The sequence below is a fragment of the Dendrobium catenatum genome, unplaced genomic scaffold, assembly GCF_001605985.2.
Source record: "Dendrobium catenatum unplaced genomic scaffold, ASM160598v2 fragScaff_scaffold_1580, whole genome shotgun sequence".
Classification (NCBI taxonomy): domain Eukaryota; kingdom Viridiplantae; phylum Streptophyta; class Magnoliopsida; order Asparagales; family Orchidaceae; genus Dendrobium; species Dendrobium catenatum.
In genome coordinates this window covers 99,419-122,325 of record NW_021320042.1, presented here as the reverse complement: position 1 = coordinate 122,325, position 22,907 = coordinate 99,419, and the positions used below count along the sequence as shown (strand labels likewise).

At 35.0% G+C, this 22,907-nt stretch overlaps 1 protein-coding gene across 1 annotated transcript in view; it reads right to left on the bottom strand.

Annotated features, from left to right (window-relative positions):
* LOC110099356 (translin) overlaps nucleotides 1-17,977 on the bottom strand; it is a 41,811-nt gene extending 23,834 nt beyond the window's left edge. Inside the window, exons 1-4 of the mRNA XM_020826475.2 lie at nucleotides 17,540-17,977; nucleotides 17,366-17,462; nucleotides 17,162-17,277; nucleotides 4,864-4,908 (exon numbers count right to left, since the gene is read on the bottom strand). Of these exons, the coding sequence (XP_020682134.1) occupies nucleotides 4,864-4,908; nucleotides 17,162-17,277; nucleotides 17,366-17,462; nucleotides 17,540-17,945 (664 nt within the window). The 5' untranslated portion in view covers nucleotides 17,946-17,977. The remainder of the gene's footprint in view (nucleotides 1-4,863; nucleotides 4,909-17,161; nucleotides 17,278-17,365; nucleotides 17,463-17,539) is intronic.
* Between the last annotated feature and the right edge of the window lie 4,930 nt (nucleotides 17,978-22,907).

The window sequence follows — 22,907 nt, the reverse complement described above, 5'->3', positions numbered from 1 at the left end:
AATACCCTTTAGTCTTCCTAAATGTTAAGATTTATCTAGCCAAAATGGATAATCTTACACCAAATATCTTCAAGGCTTAAGTAGTAGCCAAAACACTCTTAGCCTTAGCTCTTTTGAGTTTTATCTTACCAAAATAAGGTAAACTCTACCCCTAAGCGGTTACCAAAATACCTCTTAGAGCTTGCCAATAGGTGTCAAATGCCTTTTGACTTTTAGAAAACAACAAATGTTCCTAACCCTTCTCAAGTGATAGTGAAAATATCCTTGAGAACCCTTTAGGTGGCAGCCAAGATACCCCTAACTTTTAGGAGATAGCAAGATATCTCTAAGACCCTCTTAGAGACTCCAAACGTCTCTAATCTCTTTTCAAGTGATAGCCAAAGTATCCTTGAAAATCTTGTAGGTGGTAGCTAAAATACCCCTAACCTTTAGGTGATAGTAAGATATCCCTAAGCTCCTCTTGAAGTTATCAAATTTCTTCTAGTCAAATCAAATTCTTTTTAAAGATACCAAATATCTTTAAAAATCTCTTTTAGAAGTTGTCAAAATACTTCTAATTGATCCAAAATCTTTCTAGAGATACCCTATATCTCTAGAAGTCTCTTTAGAAGTTGCCAAAAGGCTTCTATTCAAACCAAATCCTTTTAGAGATATCAAATATCTCTAGAATTCACCTTAGGAGTTGTCAAAATACTTCTATTCCAATCAAATTCTCTCTAAAGATATCAAATGTCTTTAGAAACCTCTTTAGTAGTTGTCAAAATACTTCTAAATCCTCTTCCAAGAGTGATCTAAAACTCTTCCCTTAAGGTGATATATAGAAATCTCCTTATCTTTGTAGATCTTACCTAAATCCAAGTTTAGGCTTTCATAGATCTCTCTTCCTCTTTCAAATCATACCCTATTTGATTTGGAAGATCTTGTTTAATCATTATTTGGTCAACGCCAATATGTGTGGCGTACTTCTATTCATTCACCACACATATTGGAGGTCCTTTTATTGACGAATATTTTCGCATTGACTCGGCCACAATCGAGCCCGACTAGGCTCGATCGCACTCGATCAACTCAATCGATCATCGTCGAGGCAAAATTGATCCAAATTGAGCCTCAATTTAATTAAATTAAACCCAATTTAATTTAATTAAAATCAAATCAATTTAAATCGAACCAGTCGAGCGTCGTCGAACCCAATTCGACGTGATTCGACACCGATTCGAGTTCAATTTCATGAAATTAAATTGATTCAACACAATCGGACCCAAACCGACCCCAATTGGTTCGGGTCGAGTCCAATTCGGACTCAATTTCAGCCCTAATTTCTGAATTTGATTCTCAAATCAGAAATTGAGATCAATGGCTCAAATTTCATCCCGATTCCTACCATAAACCCTGGTTTCACGCGTGAGAGGCCTGGGTTGGTCCATTTTGCTGCTTTAGGGCACGCAAAGGAGAAAGGGGGAGCATTCGGCTCCCCCGTGCGTGCTCTTCTCGTCCCGAGAGAGAGAAAGAGAGGGAGGGCACGAGAGAGAGCCTTTCGGCTCTTTGTTTCTGCGTCCGTCCCAGCCAAATCCGAAGAGAGGGGGGAGAAGAGGAAGGCAGAGCAGAGGTCCTCCTGCGTGCAGCCCTACCTAGCCGCCGATCTCATCTAGAGACCCAAACGAGTCCAGCCGAAGGGAAGAAGAAGGCCAGCCGAACCTGTATGCACATCCTTGCTACTGTTTTCCTTCTTCCTTGGACCAAAAGAGGGAAGTTTCTCTCTATTTTCCACCATTTCTTCAAGTGGAAGGGCAAAGACCTGCTCTTTTCTTTCCTTTAAGCAAAAAGGGGAGTGTTGGAGGATAGTAGAGAGACTTGGATGCTGTCTACTTGCTGTGAGGGTTTCTCCTTCCAAATCAACTCCGGCGACTTTAAAACAACAAAAACTGCTGTTTCGAATGTCTGGACAGCAAGTGACTGCCTCCGGGAGCACTCAAACAGCGAAAATTGCTGTCCGGAGCAGTTTGGACAGCAAATTCATCCTTCGAAGCGCCTTGGACAGCAGGTTGGAGGCTGTCGGAAGCTTCCAAACAGTGCTTGGGAGGCTTGGGAGGCTTGGGAGCACCTTGGATAGCAAAGGAGGCATCCGGAGCACCTTGGACAACGGCGGTGATGTCCGGAGAAGCTTGGACAGCAGTCTTCCTCCTTGGGAAAGTCTTGGACAGCAGCTTGGAGCGACTTTGGAGCTTGAATCGGAACTTGGACAGTGCTTGGAGCTTGGATAGGAGCGTTAGAACAATCCGGGAGAGGTATAACACTAAAACTTAGGCAAAACCTTAAGGGTCCCTAGCCAATGGCATGTGATTGACGATCCAAAGCCTTAGGTCCCTAGAAACTTTGATTTTTTTGTCTCTTAAAATCCCTTTGTTGGCTGTCCACTTCGCAAAAACAGTGGAAATTCGGTGATTTCCATTTGTTGGCTCTCATGTTAGGGTCCGGAAAGGATTTCAATGCGTGTAGAGGTGTCGGTTTGTTATCCAACACCTCTCAAATGTATGTTTGTGCATCATATTGTGCCTAATACCTTCGCCTATGATCAAATCTTAGGCTAATGGTTGGACAAGCTGTGGCTTATCAATTAAGATGGGTCTTTCTGGGGTGCTTTATCAAGATGAGAGCTCTAAACCCATTTCAAGACCTTATGGTTTACTCGTTTTCCCCATCAACTATGAAGGTGGGAATAATAGACAGCTTGACTCTATAATTTGCCCCACCTTTTACAAGTACAAAACATGTTTTTACTACAAATAAGGACTTTTCAAAACTACATAACAGATCTAGTGGAATAACAACACAAACTACCTCATCAATGAAATCTCTTAAGAAAACTAACATAAGAGTAAATTATCTAGTGATTCAACAAATATCAATATTCTAAAACTAAGTCAGAGAAAAGATTTTGGATGCTCGGCAGTGATTAGCCCCATATTTTAATTAAAATTTTAGAAATCAATTTTTCTCACTACTTGGATCTAAAATAAAATTTATAATAATAGACTTCACCTAAAGCAGGTGGTGGAAAGTTCCTCCTTATCCTCTTTATTTTCATGTACATGTAATAGCAGAGCCAATAAAGGGTATGTCGTCTATTGATCCAACTTCAATTACTTCTTCGTAGGTGGTGAAAATAGTCTTCTTCAACCTATCTTCCAATGTCTTCCAGCATTGGCTTCTTTTCTGGATACAATTACTGGCAATCTTTGAGCTTGTTCCCTAACTTTTAGTAATAATGCTACAATAATCTAGTGTCCTGCATATGTTTAAGTGCTCCTATTATTTTCTCCTTTGTAATTACAAATTACAATTTTCTTGCACCAGAAAGAGACTTGTTTTTTTTCGTCCAATGCTATTGCTTTTGTGTTGGCTTTTAAAGATCTACTTTTGATGTACACAAACTCTTATAAAGTCCTACGACATGACTCATGAAGATTGATTTCTCACTCAACTAAATCTTTGAAGTAGTTTCATATCTTTTGAACTCCATTTTAAGATTTTACACACTTTGCATGTTCTCCTATTTCAAATTTTGCAATCAAATCCACTTTTCTTCTTCATACTTGTTGGCCTCAATACTAGCTCCAATGTCGAGCCGATCGTGCATGACGCAAAAGACGACCGAAGGGGCGCGATATCGCACAAAAGCCACTTGAAGCCGGTTGACCAAAAATAAAAATCACTGAAACGGCCTTTGTTCTCAAAACAAATAGTGTCAGCGCATATGAAGCAACTAAAAGAGCTAGGAGCAACGCCCATATTTGTCAAGAATGTCAATCAACCAAAATCAAAATTTTGTGTGTGCGGATCGAGGTCGAGTTGAACCGACGACAATTTAGCGAGCAAATAGAGGTAAGATTAATCTAAATAAATATATATTATTTTAAAAAGATAAAATTATGTCAATTTTGCTCATTCTAAATAAAATCCGGTTGAAACTCTCCCCGTCCATAAAAAGGTGTGGAGAAGCCAGGGGAGCTTACAAATTTCTGGTGACTCCATCGGGAAATATTTTTCTTTCCATATTTGCTAGTCATATATATGTTATAATAGTAGCAAAAGCCTAGCTACGAATGTGACACTTTCACCATGTGTCCAAGAATCCACCATCGAAAGGTCCAGATAGAGAACAAAGCAAATAACCACATAAAAATCTACAGAAAGAAAAACAAAAAAAAAATTTAAAAAAAATTGAGAAAAAGAAAGGCGTGACATCTGGTGTGTACCCAAAGATACACCACTAAAATAATTCATAAAAAGAGTGGACTATAATATATTGTAATAGTATCAAAGGTACCTTATAACATGAAATACAAACCTATAGGTAATGATTTATGGATATTTTCATAGCCAAAATTATGTTGGACAAATATCAAAAAAATAATTTGCCGGAGTTGAAATTTTGCGAGTCTGAAAAAATTAAGAATACCCTGAAACATTAAAACATTAGTCAAGTTTTGTATACAGGTGGCTTCTTATGTAGCTACAACTATTATGTTGGCGGGAAATTTCTACTGTGATTTTATGTACTGAAACATGATTTCTTTTTTTTGTTGAGCCTTTCCGAGACTGCAAACAAAGATGGATCTTACAGTTATTTTGGCTTTTACAAGGATCCTTTGTTGAACTCTATGTGATTCCTTAGATTCCTCATTTTCGATGGTTGCATCCTAGAGTATTATAATATTCTTATCTGGAGATTATTAATAAAGATAAAACCATTGAATGCTAAAAGAATTTACTTTGTCAATATACAAGGAATAATTGAATACATAATTCAATTTTGGATATAAATGCTTAGTTAAAAGTCGATCTTTAAATGAAACTAACCTGTAAGATAATCTTCAATGTCCAGGCCAAATTCAGAAGCATCCACTGCACGTAACTCAAAATTAGCATTTCATAGAGTGCCATATCACCATTTATGATGAACATTAAGGCACCTCAGCGGTATGCATCAATAAAATGGGAAATTAAAATACTGCAAAATAACTAACTAGGCTATACAAGAAGTAATGAGAGACAGGTTATGAGATGCAAAAATCACTGCAACTCAATAGAGTTTAATAAAAACTTGAATCTAATAACGTTAATGATTTGATTCAAAAAACAAAATATCCAACCACTTTGCTTCATGTGGCTAGAGTCATTTCATTAAAAAAAATCTATTAATAGCATGAATAGTAAGCCATCCAGAGACCAACCAACTAGGTTTGGTGAAAAGAATTGAAATGAGCTGAGATTGAAGACTAAGGTTTGTCCAGCTCAATTAATTACCTATTGCACCAAATTTAAATTGAGTTCAGCTCATCAAAGTTGGGGAAATCTAAATCCTCCTCAGCTTGAAGCATAGAATCATTAAATGACATCAAATTTAATGTATAAGTTGAATGTAACTATTAGTCTACATTATTTTGATTGGCCAAATACAACAGATAAAAGTGAACATTTTATGACTTCTTCCACAAACTTGAATCTCTTCATTTTATAATGTGAATTTATATATTTGTATAAATAAACATAATTTGCGGCACGCACATACGCGTGCGCACACATACATGTGTGTGTATATTCATAAGAGGTACCCCTTCTATTTTGCGAGAATACTAAAAACTTATTCAACTTTTTCAAGCTAATGCAACATGCAGGCCCAAACCAAAACCCAAGTTCTGCCAAAAACAATATCACAACACTCATTAAATTTATGTAGATTAGAATGGAATTATTCTTTTAAGGATAATATATTTTTATCTAAATTAGATGATCGAATAATAGATTTATCTTAAATTAAGATAAATCTATAATTTAATTTGAATTTGAATTTAAACCCTGCTTCTATAAATTGGAGGTGAGTATTACTTGCAATATTTATCAATTAAATTAAATAAACATTGGTGCGCCATAGGAACCCAAATCAAGGACACTACAATTTAGATGGAACCAATCTATTTCATGAAATTCAATTGTATTTTATTAATTAATTTATTTTAAAATTTATTGATTATTTTCTTTTATGTAGGTTGAATATCAATTAAATTAAATAAACATTGGTGCGCCATAGGAACCCAAATCAAGGACACTACAATTTAGATGGAACCAATCTATTTCATGAAATTCAATTGAATTTTATTAATTAATTTATTTTAAAATTTATTGATTATTTTCTTTTATGTAGGTTGAATAAAACCTTTTGGATAACCTTAGATTTGATTTTAAATTATCTAGTAGGTAGGAATGGAGTCAATCTAGATAGGATTACCCATGCATATATAATGTGGTCCCTAACAAACTACAAATTGTCTATTTACTTCGCCAAGTTGTATGGCCTACACCAACTTCGAGAAGCAATTTGTCAATACAAGAATGAATCCATGAACCTTATAGATGGAGGGTCAAGAAGATCAACAATATCCATACTCTAGCTCTTAAAGAGCCATAATCCGCTATTATATTGAACGAACTCAAAAGTTAGTGAAAGATTGATTCATGCATCTAGAACAAGTGGCCTTTTTTAGCATGCCCAATGTAATGCCAAACTATAGGAGACCAACAATATCTACAAAGTCTTGCATGAACTTCACCAATGACCTTGTAGGCCTCCTTTCCACGGCAATGCAAACATATTTGATTAGATAAACCAATACAAAGTGGTGTTAACATATGCAAATCACAAAAAACTTGAACAATAAGAAAAGGATCATCAATACTTTTCCCCTAGTGAAGATTCTCAAAAAGAGGTTTCTCCAATCGAACTCATCCCCAATCACTAACACTGATAAAGATAAAATTTAAAGTTTGACAACCGATAAGGACTAGAATCTAATGATAATAAGCAATTAACATTCATAGGATCTCCATTACTATCAACCATCTCCTTACTAGGTTTAGCGAGTGCATCCAATTTGTCATTGCAATGAAGGGGTGTTCTAGCAAAGTTATATTGGGAATAGTTTGCAATAGCTCTATAACTCATTGATGTTACATAAGGAGTTCAAACTCGAGGACCCAAAACATCCCAACAACCTAATTGATGATGACTTGTGAATCTAGCAAGATCCTAATTGACACTCACATAGATGGCAAGAACTAAGCTAATAAACAAAACTTCATACACCATTTCATTAATTATGTGTGGTTTTGAGACATTAATTATGTGTGGTTTTGAGACACAATAAGAATAAAGAAGGATGACATACTTGAGAAAAAAAAAACAATGCCTACTTTCACTCTAGAAAGTTGGTGGGGAATTAGTACCCTCATTAAAGTCACCCCCATCAAAATAAAAACTCCTAAGAAGGGAACTCTTTTCTTGGGCCTCTATACTTAAGACTTGCTCGGTAGGTGGATCATCACAATGTAGATAATCCATATAAATCAAATCAGCTGCTATGAGATCAGTTAAAGCTTGTCCATTGATGAATCAATGGGGAACAAGAGTAATCTTGAACAACAAGAGGACCAATGCATTAAATGTCTTGATAATATTGGTTGGAGAATAAGATATCTAAGTGGAAATACTCTGAAAATAAATGCTAATCATATGCAAATGAATAGTACAAGTTTTGCATGATAAAAAAAATCAACACAAGACAATACTTATTGATGGTTATTTATTTTAACCCTATCACAATAACAAATTAGTTAAGATAGTATAAAATATAATATTTCCCTTCATTAACCAAAGTTGATAGAGCTCCAAGGGATTCATCCTAAACAATTATATTAAATGTCAAGCTTGTTTGAGATCAAGTAGAAAGCTTGGGAGGTTGAATCATGTAGCATTTAATGCCTTAAAATGCATTTTGGCAGCTTTTATCCCACTTTAAGCATGTGATATTTGCAAGTACGGTTATGGATTGACATTTTTAGACATGTTTGAAATGAAATGTGACAAAAGGCAAGCTTTCCTTGAAAGTATATCAATTGAGCAAGACTCTTTTTTGCTTGCATATCCAAGATGGCACTAATCTTCGAGGGGCTAATCTTAATATCTTGAAAGCAAAAAATATGACCCAAGACTTTTGCTAAAGTCACACTTCAAAATATTCATCTTGAGTTCATACCGATGCATACACTCATTAAACACCATAAATCATGAAGGTGGTCATCTCATACCCGACTTTTAACCACCAAGTCATATATGTAACACTCATCCTCTTGATGGATGAGGTTGTTAAAGATGAGCCATAGTCCTCTAATAGTTAGCTTTGGCACTCTTAAAGCAAAGTGGCACCACCTTCTAGCAATAAAAGAAGACAAGGGTGCAAAAAAGAAGTAAATTGCACATATTTAGGAATTAACTTAATTTGATTATATCCAAATGGCCCATCCAGGAAGAAAAATATGCTATGAGATGAAGCAATATCAACCATCAGCTCCAAAATAAGCAAAAGAGAATTCATCCTCTAGGTAAGACTAATTCAAATCTCGTAAGTTGATGTACACTTGTATATGCATACTTTCAAACCAAAACAACATTGCTAGCCAAGTCTGGCATTTCTCCTTCAAAATAAGACCAACTTCAATTAACTTCTTAATTTCGACGATCACTTATTCATCAATTTCTAAACCTCATTTGACAATGAGATTATTTAATAAAAATTATTTTTGATTTGATGGCAAGCCTATGAACTTCTATCTTTGAAGCAAGACCTAATTTCACTACAGAACTCCATACAAAGCAGTTACAATGCTCAAACAAGTGCTCCACCAACTCATGGGTATCGGGATCAAAAAGTAAGGTATTGATATAAGTATGTCAATGATCTACTTGAGGCCTAAATTGACTTTGTGAACTTCATTGATGGTGGATTAGCAAACCTCTTCATATTCTTTGAGGACCTATTGGATGCTCAGATCACCATCATTTGGGTTTTCACACTCATTCAAAGGTGACAATCATAGGTAAGCTCATCATAACGAGATAAGTAGCAACATATGAGAAGCATCAACAACATACCCTAAGCCTTTCCCTCCCTTGAAAATTGCAACTTGCATTAGTCAAAAATCAAAAGATACAAAAAATAAAACTATATGTGTATGGCTATATCACAATCTTTCTTCAACAAAATCAAAAAAAAGGGAAGGTCTTCATTGTTATAATGCTTCTACACAAAATTATAATTTAGAGCTAGGTTTGCACAAAAACTGACAACTTTGTTGCCATCCATATGGATATAGTGGAATATAACCTGATGGAATTGGTGGAAGAATGCAATGTCATAGTTTGCCAAAGAAAGGTTGTTATTTTGGCAGCTCTTCAAGGCACTTTGGAATAGACTTCCGAAGCTTGTACTGTCCCCCTCAATGATCACTCCATTGGCCTCAAACATCCATGGCTCGATAATGTGTTTGATGGATAAGATGGCCTCAATTTCCACCTACAAGCTATCCCAGTACTAAAATTGAGTGCCAACAGCTTTTATGAATTCCCCTTTATCGTTTCAGATGATAGCCCCGATGTCGACCTTATAAAAAGGCAATAATGCCCCCATCGGCATTGATTTTTGGCCAACCCAGAGGAATGGCACACCAACAATAGCAGCAATGCAACTAAGAAGACTTATTAGCACCCCATTGCTCCTGAACTAGGTGACCATGAGACTGAGAGAGAGAGATCTGAGAGTTGCAGCAGCTAACATAATAGGCAACCCATATTATTGGCCATGCTTCTTAGAGTTTTGAGAGCTAATAGTTGGTGTTGCAGTGGAGGCGAGTCCAGGTGGAATTTTGGTTGGTGGATGAGGTGAGCTACTGTCTAAGGCTGCAAAAATTGTCAAAGGATGGTAATAGTAAAACCCATGCCCTCCCTGGGGTTGTTAGTACGCCATAGTATATGGCACAAACAAACCAACATGGATGACAAAGAGTTTGGCAACCATCATCGTTCTTATCGAGGCTTACATAATCAGGACGCTATGAAGAACAAAATATCATATCATCCATCCTGCACTCATAAAAGAAAAAAGAACATATCTAGATTATTGTATCCTCTACAACTGGGGTCAACTTCCACACATGGTATCTGGGTATTGAAGTCACTATCAACTCTCAATCACAAACCTGTATGTTGGGCATTTAAGTTTTTAGAGTAATATAAGTCTATGCTAATTCAGCATGGCATCACATGCTGGAATCTCCATATAAACTATAATTGAAGGTAAAATTCCTAAGCGATGCCAGAGCTTGGAAAACAAATCTAGAGGCTCTCCTACCAACAATAGTTGAGGGATGTTGCTAAATTAATTACAACAACAACAACAACAACAACATCAAGCCTTTATCCCACTACGTGGGGTCGGCTACATGAATCCTTTTTCTCCATTGTGTCCTATTAAAAGCCAAATTCTCGTTTAAATCTAATAAAGAAATGTCATTCCTAATATTTTCTAACCAAGTCTTTTTAGGTCTACCCCTACCTTTCTTAACACAAGTCAAATCTAATACCTCTACTCTCCTAACTGGGTCGTCGGAAGGCCGCCTTTTTATGTGACCAAACCATCTAAGGCGACTCTCTCTAATCTTATCTTCTACTGGAGCTACTCCAACCTTTTCACGTATATGCTCATTTCGTATCCTATCTCTAAGGGTAAAGCCACTCATCCATCTAAGCATCCTCATCTCTGCCACACTTAACTTAGTATTATGCTTCTCTTTTAATGGCCAACATTCGGCACCATAAAGCATTGCAGGCCTCACTACCATCTTATAGAATTTTCCCTTAAGTTTGAGGGGTACATTTCTATCACATAGATGCAGCAGGTGAGCTCCAACATGAAGGCTCATTCCCCTTCTACCTCAACTTTGTCTCCCTTGATTTATTCCATGATAACGATAAGGGTGTCAACGTAGACTTGCTAGTTTTCGATATCTTTCTGAAATATTGGCTTCATAACCTGTAAAAAGTTGCATCAATAGGAATAAAATACTCAGCAACCAACAAATGCACTACATCTAATAGAGAGTAGACGAAACTATTTCATACTTCTAAAAAAAAGAACAATATAGAAGATCATTGTACAAGGAATTGACCTTAACTATGCAAAACTGGACTACATACTAAGTTCAACAAACTGCAATGATAGTACGATGGAACCCAGCATCTCATGGTCGCCACATTCATCAAGTTGATCAATGCACCAAGATTTATAAGAATGTCGTTGAGTTGCATGACATTAACATTAGCAATGATATACGATAAATGATTGTAACACTATTAAAATCGCATAATCAGAGGTGTGCCTGAGTTGCACATCAGTGCAATTCATTACCGCAGCATGTCGAGGCAGACGCACTAAACTCGTTTCATGAAGCGTATGCCTCAAATCTACTGAAACGTGCATTGAGGCCTGATTCACCTCACTTATGTGAGGCGTTCAACTCGAAATAACACGAAACAAAGTTATTTAAAACCTAAACCTAATGTCGAGCGGCATCTAAACCTCATTTTGTCCCTATTTGACTTTGTTTGTTATTCGACTTCATCTGCTATTTAAATTCATTTGTTGCACCACACCATCTTTTTCTCCTTCTTCAACGACGTTACGTGCTTGATTTGAAGTTAGCCTTCTCCGACGACATTCCCTATTGGATCCAAAGTCAAGAATGTTCGACAACATTTTTCATATTGGATCGGAAGTAATGACAAGAGTTTGCTCGCTGCAACGGCTTTCATGGGGTTCAAGAACTTGTGTTATGAGTAGCCCTTAGTGTTTGTATTGTTTTGCTTTTCTACTGGATCTTGCGTATGTAATCGGAAAGCTCCTATTTTACTACCCTGTTTTTAATCTTTTGTTTACACTTTTATTTATTATAATTATTATCTTGTCTTCTTATGTTTTGATCTCTATTTGCTCAATTTTCATAAGTTATGCTGTGGCTGGTCTCTCATTTTGTTGTGGCTAATCTCTCAATTATATTCTTGTGTCTTTAGTTTCTCTTATTATTTTTGACATGCATAATTTCAAAATAAAAGCAAGAGACAATACTATCTTCTACATTATTAATATAAAATGCTTAATATATTTGATAATATAACTTCATAAATCAAATCAGAATATCTCTATATGATAATAATTTTAATGACTGATTAAAATAACTTATAAAATTAATAGACTTAATTTTTATACTCCAATTTACTTAAAATAGATCACTATTAACTTAATTTAAAGTTTATAGAAAGCAGAAATAAAAAATTTTAAAGAGTTTCAATGTTTTCTGTTGAATGTTTCATCACAAAACTTTTGAAAAAGTTGATAAGATTTTTTTAAAAGCACAGTTCTATTTTTGTTTTAAAGAGCACTCTATTGAGTGACAATCAAACTTCTTTTTATGTTGAATGTTTCACCACAAAATTGAAGAGTTACTTATGTATCTTCTATTGAATTTTCCAAATGAACAATCACTTCAATGTCAGCCCAAACAATCCCTTCTATTACAATAAAACAATCATGAACTTACAAAATATTTTTGAACTGTTGATTAAATATCCACTCCAAAAACTTTGTAAAAAAAGTTTGATTATCACTCACGCAAACAAAAAACTAATCACATTTCGTTGGAGGCAACTACAAAAGTTGGATGTTGGGCAACCTTTGGAGTCTATGTTTATCTCTAAGAATTGTGATTGTGGTTGTGCTGCACTTTGGCAAAGAAATCTGAAGGGAAAGAGGATAGAAAATTATTCTAAATGATAAATTTTGGCAAAGTGTCATGAATGCAATCAAAACCACTCAGTCATTTGTGCAAGTTCTTAGAATGGTTAATGCCAAGAAGAAGCCTGCTATGGGATTCATATACAATGCTATGGATGAAGCAAAAGAAATAATTTCCCACAATTTTGGAGGTGAAGAAGAAAGCTACAAAGAAATTTGAAATATTATTGATGATAGATGGCAACAACAATTTTATCAACATTTACATGAAACAGGCTATTATTTGAACCCTCAATATCAATATGCAAAGAATAAGTCTACAAATCCTGGATAAAATTAGGATTGTATGTATCATTGCATGGATAGACTCATAGCTGATTCAATTGAAAGATCAAATACTAACATGCAACTAGGCAGGGTGAATTCAATTTGGTGATGAGTGATGACACTCCAGAATTGCAGCATTTCACTATGAAAGTTTTGAGATTAACGTGCTCTTCATTAGAATGTGAACGCAATTGGAGCACATACAACCAAGTGCATACAAAAAAGATAAATCATCTAAGAACCTTAAGAATGAATTCCTTAGTATACATTATATAAATAAAACACTTAAAGACAGAAAATTGAAAAAGAAAGGTTTGAAGGATTATGAAGATCCTTTGACTTGTGAAGATATAACATCAAATGATAAGTGGTCTATACATGATGAAGTAGAGGTTATGTTAGATGAACTATGAGAGGAAAATTTGAATGTTAATTTCTTTGATGGTGATAAAAATAGAGCATCTCATCTACCACAACCCAAGCACAAAAAGAAAAAACCAAAAAAGGCATATAGAAAAATAATATTGTTAGAGCTTATTTATCATAAAGAATTACTCATCTTTATATTGATGAAAAGTGTTTAGGAAAGAGAAAGAAAACTGATATAAAAGAAGAAGAAGAATATTGGGAGGCATTAGACTCCACAGGTGATGAGGCAAGAGAGAGCAGTTCACTATGATGATGATTCAAATAAAGAACCTCTCAGTGATGACAGTGCAAATGACTTCTGATTTGCTATGAGCCTATGCATTACTAATTCCTTTTTGAATTAAATGTTAATGAACAAGATATTGAGAAAGATAAAATTATGAGTTGAACTATATTTTAGGTTATTTTATTATTGTGGTGTTTGAATTTTAATTCAATTTCATATAGTTTATTACTTGTCATTTTATATCTTGTGCATTTTTATGTTTCATATATATGACAATTTATTTTTATATTCACTTTTTATATAATTTTTTGTTATTAAACAAAAAAATACTCATTTTAACTTTACAATTTTTTTTTAATTTTGAGGCTTATGCCTTGCCTCACAAACAAAAAATTCTTCAATACCCAATTGCGCAATTTTAAACATTGGATAGTACTATAGAGTTCCTGAAAGTAGATCCTAATTGAATAAAGTGAATAAGTGAACTTCTATCTACTAAGATTCTTTCATCGTCTCTTATACAAAATATGTTTGATAAACCTCTACCTCACTCAACACCTCAACAAAATTATGCCTTAACATAGGTGGCATCATAAATGCATCATAATTACTGAGGAGAGAAGACAACTTCCGCAAATGACCTAGGACATTGTAGTAAACCCCAATAGATATGGGCAATTTATCATTGGTTTCGTTCGGAGGTTGAGCTTATGGAGGGGCTAGATCATCTTCCTAAATAATAATATGCTTGTAATTGGTTGGATTGACAATTTGAAGTAAACATTTTTCCACCACATAGTTGCACTTTTTTTATCTCATCGACCTTACATTCTAAAGAAGAAATTGACTATAAACGACTATGGTCTAGGTCATTAGAAGATTTGACTTGGCTAGCTCTAACCACCTTGTTTGAATCACTATGGGATGTGTAGCATAACCAAAATACAATCAAGTCAGAATAAATTAATTCTTCTTTCTTAACCAAAGCTTCTGGAGAATGCAAACCATAATAAAAAATATCATCACGAGTAGAAGAAATAGACTACAAAAAAATACATAATGCATATATGTCTTCTTTATTTCCAAGTTAAGCAAGATGTCCCTCATTATGAGTGCTGGAAGGGAAATGAACTTCTCCTGATGTTTATAACTTCCATTCTTCTGATTACATTGGCATCTTTTATAGACTAAGATGGTAGAAGAGTGTAGAATTCTTTGGCTGGTGGAAGGAGAGTCATCAATTTGCCCACCTTTGCCTTTTGACTTGTTGGGGCCTTCCCTCACACCCTCTAGAGCCCTCACCCTGATCATCGTGTTGGTCTTTTGGGGAAGTTTTAATTGCCATTCTAACCCAAGATCAGTGGAAGAAGATGAACAAGCAGTGGTAGATGCATGAGACTCTAAAACAACGTGCACGATAATGAAACTATGATACAATTGTACTTCAACAGAGATGTACTTCAACTCAACATGCTAAACATATGGTAATCTTCAATGGTGTGTCCCAACATTTGGTGATACTAGCAATAGTTGAGCTGATCTTCCCCATTTGGCCCTTTTGACCACAAGGAGTTGAAGTATTCCCCCCTTCATAAGGTCATTAAAAATCTTATGAATATAATATCATTTGAATGGGTATTCCCTTAATCAGCTACACTTTGAGATGTGACTATGGGGTTGTTTGGTTGGAAGAAAAGTGAATGCAAAGTAAAGTAAATGCATTACTTTTTCACTTTTTGGTGTTTGGTTGGATGAAAAGTAAATCCAACGTAAAGTAAATGCAATGTATTTCATTTTAGTTTATTTTTTAAGTAAAACATTCTCACCCAATTATGAGCGGGGACGCTTTACACAACTCAAGTGCTTTTTTGACCACCCATGATGGCCACCATCTCCACCGCCACCTACTACCCGCCACCGTCACCTCGTGCCACCACCAGCTTCCAGCCACCCTAGTCACAAACTTCGTACAATTTAAATAGCTCACTTTGCTTCAAACCAAAAAAAATAAAGTTCTGCAATCCTTTTTCACTCATCCAAATAGCACCAAAGTATTCCTTGTATCCTATATTCCTTTTTAAGGCAACCAAACAACCCCTATGATCTGCCACTTTATTGGCTCAAGTTCAAAGAGGTGCTAGTGTACTTGTTGGTTTCTTCCACATATCTATTGAAGCAAAGTTCTGCATTCCGTTTTCACTCATCCAAATAGCACCAAAGTATTCCTTGTATCCTATATTCCTTTTTAAGGCAACCAAACAACCCCTATGATCTGCCACTTTATTGGCTCAAGTTCAAAGAGGTGCTAGTGTAATTGTTGGTTTCTTCCACTTATCTATTGAAGCAAAGATTGCATTCACGCACATATATATTAGGAGGGGCTCCACTAAAAGGCTAAGCCTTGTGAAATCTAAAAGGACTTTTCTCCTTTGTAATAATAGTTGCAGGACACTGTCTTCAGGTTTTAAAATTTTAATGAGCAATTTCTCAAAGTTCCCAATGGTAAAACCATTAAGGTAGGGATGATAGGGCAACCAATGTTCTTGAGAAGAATCATGTTCAACTTGAGGCTATTGCTTCACAATCAAATTCCTCCACCTCAATATATAGTTGGAAAGATATTCAAATTTTCCTTGTTTTTCCACCACTAAATCTCCTCTATTAGCCATTTGTCGCACTCTAGCAAATCATTCGATGAAGATTTACATGAGCTATGTGATCCCCTTTCTATCTCTTCAAATAAAAAAAATGCACAATTCCCAAGGGTCCTCTTTTTTTCTCCTATGAAAAAACACCAATTCAGATCCTCTCTGAATTTCTTGAAGAAATTGAGAAGTCTCTACTCCTATGGCTACAAACTTTCTTCTCTTCAAATCTCTAACATCTGAAGGATTGAATTCAATAAAAATGAAGAAATCAAACAAATTCAAAGATAAGGAAGAAGTAAAAGCAAGAAAGAGAACTTAATCATCACGATCTCCCCCACAAGGTCTAGGTTGATAGCCTCAAAATTAAACAATGGCCTCTTTAAAAAGCCTAACTCTGAACAATGATAAGTTTGACCAATAACAAAGTGCAATGAGTACCTAGCAGTCAGAAAAATGAAAATAGGCACTTTTGATTTAACCATTTCTGCACTGCAATGTGATGAACAACAACCATAGTATATTTATTATAATAAGAAAAAACGATGGTATCCACAAAACAGATGGAATGCCAAAAGGCTACTATATGCAAAAATCTGCAACGCGACAACAAATGCAAATAATGCATGCAAAATAGAGTTAAAATGCTTGGGGAAACGACATGAAATAATGTCACAATCAAAGGGGAGTAATGTCAAGTATACGGGCAAAGGAAAAAGAATCCAAGCAGCAAGCCAGTAGTCATTCTAAGGAAAAGTAAAGCACCTTAACAAGAAAAAAAAAAAAAACATAAAGGAGACATACAGGAGGCACATTGACGGAGAAGGTGCAAGAAGAGAATAACTCACATCCAAGCTCATTCTCAGCCTCCGCATGGGTCAGTAGACTTCCCGTCTCCAACCAATATGAAAAAGCTAACAAAGAAACTGCTGTCTGTGTCTCGCTCCTCCAATCAGAATGATACCTTAACCAACAAAAGCACTAAAATATCGAAAGCAAATTTGCAGAAATGGCGCATGACACTGTCTAACTGCGAAGAATCGCGAATTCACCTGTAATATTGCCCAGGACACTCAATAAGAATCTGAGCAAGCCGGTCATAGAGAATCCTAAGTACCTCAATCTGAGCATTAGCCTTCTTTAATACTTCTGCACAGATCAAAACAATCCCAAATCAAAAACCCTAAACCCTAACAAAACCCAAACTTTATTCTCAAACCTGGCACCTGGGGCAGGGAGAGACTGGTGCACCAGCAGGAGACCTGCGTGCATGACCCGAAGGGTGGCCTCTATCTCCGACGCCACTGATCGGATTCGCTCACGAATGTTGCCGGACTCCTCCATCTGGGCGCGGAAGTGCTCAAACTGTGTCTCCATGGAATAAGAGAATGGAATGGATGGTTCCTGAACGCCGCCGTCGCCATCTAAGCCACCAGCTACAACTACGGTTGCAGCGGCATCAGATGGAGTGGTGTTTCCCATTGGCGGCGGTGAACCGCTAGAGAAGCTGTGGAGGTGTAAGGAGAAACGAAGGGGTGAGGAGAGGTGAATATTTCGAGGAAGAAGACGGGTGAAAGAGAAGCTGGTGGTGGAGACGGAAAAGAAGAGGGCGAACCGAAGCGCTGGTCTCATCGGAGTTTCGATTGATACAGTGATAAATAGCCGCTGATTTTATGTCGAGTACAGCATGTACTTCTTTTCATTTCATAAACTATAAAAAATAATTAAAAAATAAAAACCCAACACGATAAAAAAATTTCAACCAATCAAGTAAATTTATACCCCTATTTTCCAAAGAATCATTCAAAAAGGTGCAAAATAAGTAAATTAAAATGAATAAGATAATAAAAAATCATTCATCGTTGTCCAAATTCACCCACCAAATTCCAACGTATCATTGAATTAAGCTTTCGATTTCCTGATATTTGCTCTATTCAATAACTTTGAGATTGATAGCTTTCTTAATTTTGAAACAAAATATAGATTGGCTATCAATGGCATTCCTAAGATGAAAATAGAGAGGTAGAAAATATTCTTAGTATAGATTAAATAGTCATGTCTGAAACGTAACCAAAAGGTTGCAGCACACTCTGTCTTAAAAGGAAGAAATTTATGGTTAATGTCTGGAATGTGAAGCTGAATTTTAAAAGTATTGACTTTGATTTTGGGGAAAATTTACTGGAAAATAGAGTGGTAAAATTACATCAGCAAAATGAGGCAGATAACGCTTCTAAATTACAGAAGTCCTTGGTTGTTAAGGTGTTGGGCAATGCAACTTATCATATGATCGGGCTGGAGTTAAGGAGGTAGTGGAGTCAGTATGGCATATTTCATATGACTCTGCTTGAAGGAGGTTGGGTTTTATGTGCTTTTGAAGAATCTGAAGCTATAGAAGCAATGTTAAACAGTGGTCCTTGGTAAGTACAAACTATTTGAGAATTATGAAAGGATGATTTTTGTAGTGACTATTGGAGTAGGCGGTTTAAGGATGAGGCCCACTTTCCATCATAACCATGGACCCCTTTTTGGAAGAGAATTCCGCATGCAATCCAAAGAGAGAGAGATCGGATTGGTGCAGAATTTCCTGAAGAAAATTGTCGACACAGTGCTTCTTGCGCTGTTGCCTTGTTCGGCCAGAAGAAGGCTGCGGCACAGGGAATTGAGGAGTAGAGTTCGGCATAGTGTATGAAGCACTGTAGCAGTATTTGACATAGGAGATTTTCAGCAAGGTGATTGCTTGAGGGTTGTAGATCCATTCGGCTCAGTGCATAGAGCAATTCGGCATAGTGATTAAGGAAAGATTACATGCGACTTTCTAGGAAAGGAAAGCAACAGTAATAGTAAGTGAAATAGAAGTTATTTGAATATCGTAAAACTGTAATAAGGATTGGTTGTGATTAATGTGAAATGGTGTAATGACTTGTAGTGGGAGGTAAGTACAAACTATTTGAGGAATCAGTGAAGTGAAGGAAAGATAAGAGGGAAGATAGGTAAGTATTTTTGGTATATTTTTAACTAAGTGGTAAATTTCTTTAAAGATAATAATGACTTCCATTGTAATTATATCAATTGTTACTTTGGATTTGGGAATTACTTGAATTTATGCAGAAAAGAGGATTTGAGGTTGCTTATAATCGAATAAGAGGAAGAAGTGAAAGATTAGAAGAACCAACTCGTGTGGAAGTTAAGTTATGTAATTTAGTTTATAAATACAAGTAGATAAATTCTAAGTATATTGCAAAGCCTTTTGAAGGAATATCTTTTAAATGTGTTCAGGTGCATTATGATGGTTTTATGCATCACCATAAGGATACATTGAAGTTCTCATGTATAAAAAATTCCATTTTATGTGAACAAGTATTTTTTTTTTTCTTTCAATCTTTTTATTTATATGTTAAAAAGAAGATCCATCATTTAGGTAATTCATATTAAATTATTCTTGCTACACTTATATAACCATGTAAATGTGAAAGTATGATTTATGGATTATGAGAATTAATGAACATTCAATTAGTAAATATTGGCTATTTTATGTTATTATATCTGGAATATCATGTGGGCAAAATGGACCTAAATATAATAATGTAGATGGGGCAAAAGGGACCCCAAAAAATTTAATACTTACATAGCAGGTGGGGTAAAAGGGACCCCTAAAGATGCAAAATGGATCTTTATGTTATTCAATAGCAATAATGTCGAACTACTTAGGCTCCATTGAATATGATTATGAAAGTATAGCCAAATTTTTTAAAAGACTAAAATGAATTAGTATCTACTTTAAATGAAATAAAAGATGATGTCCAATATGCCTTTATAATATTTTTCAAATGATAGTAAGTTAATTCAATAATTTGCTCAATGTTGTAATTCTTCATAATATTATATTATAATTGTGATTCACTTGGGCATAATTTACTAAGTCACACCTCATTGGTATTCTCTTATTGGTTATTGTTACAGGAAAAGAAAAGAAGAAGATTGTTGTAGATTAATAGATGCAAGTTAATTCTTCTTTTTATGTTAAAGTTATCTTTGTTGGTGAGTCTACTTATGAGGTATGAAAATATTTCAGAAATGGATTTTATTTGGATTTCCTTAGTGGCTCTATAAGTATGTTTATTAATGTTTTAATTTATTAGTTGCTTCCATTGATATATCAAATGAAATATGGTTGGATGTTTTATATGAAATTCAAATGTGAGAAATTGTATTAAATTTAAAAAGAAATGAAAAATGTTATGATATGTATGTTCACTCTACAATACTGCTAAAAGGTATTGTGGGGTGTTATAAAATTGTTATCAGAGCAAATGTTTAAGGTTCTGAGGGATTAACTATGAAAGCATAAATAAAGTGAATTATCTAATAGAATAAGATTGAATCTGATTGATTTATTACAGAGTCTAGGAAAGTGTAGTTTTAGTAATATGTCTAAGTTCATTTAATTTATTTGTAAACATGTTTAAATTCAATCTAGCTTATATATAAGCATATGAAAATTAGTATCTAAATAAAAGGACATGATTACATAAATGCATAATTATTGATGTAGTGCATTGCAGATATAATGGCTGAAAGAATACCTTAAAGGGAAGAGGGTCAGTCATCTTAGCTTATTAGGATCTTTAAATATCCTGAAAATGAAATAGTAGTGGAAGGTTAGTGCACTAGTAATGCCTTATTCTATTAATATGATATCAGGGAATATGATGCAACACCAGATGATAAATTTGATGATGTAGATGATGGAAAAGATGCAGTCTATGGTAGGATCTACAACACCTGGTGTTCCACCTATTATTACATAAGTCACACATATCACTCTTGTTAGTACTGCAAATGTTGAGGCAAGTGACCCTGTGGGAGCATAAGTGGATAAGCATTTAAAGTTATTTCAAAGTTTAAAACCTTCATTGTTTAAGGGAGGAATGGATGCTAGAAGTGTTGAAGACTGGATCATCAAGATATAGAAAGTTTTAAATGGAATGAGATGTCTTGAAAATAGACATGTATCCCTAACAATATTTATGCTAGAAGGTGAAGCAGAAAGGTGGTGGAGGGGACAACAACTGAAGAAGTTCACAGGGAGATCAAAGGAACAGATTATGTAGGAAGAATTTGAGAAAATTTTCAAAGAATGGTATGCTCCTCCATCGACAAGGAAGGCAATGCAGGAAAGGTTTATAAACTTTAAGCAGAGAGCAAAGAATATTATAATATATGAAGCAAAAATTTTAGCGTTATCAAGCTATGCTCCACAACTGATCAATACTTAGGAGGAAAAATGTTATAGATTTTTAAAAGGTTTGAGGGGTTCATTGAGATAGGCATTAATTCCTCTTCAAATAAAGGAATTTTTTGAATTGGTTGAGAGTGATAGGTTGTTAGAGAATGATATAGAGGAAATCAAGCAGAAATAGGATAATAATGATAGAAAGAGATAAGGTGATCACAGGGAAGGATCATCAAAAAGGAAGAAATTCCAATAGAGTCAACAACAGCAATTTATGAAATTTCTTATAATACCAATTTGTGCAAATTGTGGAAAACCACATCCATAAAAATGTTTGATGACCTCAAGGAAATATTATTTGTGTGGGGAATCAGGATATATTAAGAGAAAATGTCCCAAGAATGTTCAAGGGGGAAAATAATTCAAAGGTAATTAGAGGATATATCAATATTGAGGTACAAGGAAATAATTCAATCAACCTGCTTTGAAGATAAAAGGAGAAGCCTCGAGTGAAGTAGTTAGATCACCACTAGCTATAGTATTTACCTTAACTTTTCAAGAGGCCAAAGAATCGTCTGAGATGGTGACAAGTACTTTAATCATCTCTAATTTACCTACTAGAGTGTTTCTTTTATTTTGGTGCTTCACATTCTTTCGTATATGAGATATTTTATCAAAATTTACTTATGAAACCTATCAATTTTACTCATGGGTTGAGTTTTAGATTACATGCGGGTAATTATTTAAATGTCAATGTATTATGTTTAATTAATTTTATGATAGCTGGTAGAATGTTTCAAGTAGATTTAATAGTACTTCCATTGGTGGATTTTGAAGTAATTTTGGGAATGGATTGGTTGGTTAATATTTTGCCACCATAGAATATTGGAAGAAAAAGGTCAAGTTTGAATTGCATGGGGAAGAAGTATTTTACTTTTACCGTGAAAGAGGAGTAGTTTCCTCATCGATTACTTCTAGTCAGGTATATAAAAGTCTAAAAGTGGGTTATTTGGCTTTCTTAGCAAAGTTAAAAGCAACTAAAGAGAAAGGTGATGATATAAATTCTATTTCTGTAGTCAATGAATTTGTAGATGTATTCTCAGAGGAATAGAAGGATTTACCTCCAGAAAGAGAGGTGAAATTTTCTGTAAATCTTTAACCTGGAACAAATCCCATTGTGAAATCACCTTACAAAATGGCAACCAAGGAATTACAAGAGTTGAAAAAGTTTGTTAGCTGAATTGGTTGAAAAGATTTTTATTTGACTCAGTTCATCTCCTTAGAGTGCACCAGTGCTATTTGTTAAAAAGAAGGATGAATTTATGAGACAATCTATATATTACAGAGAATTAAATAAAGTT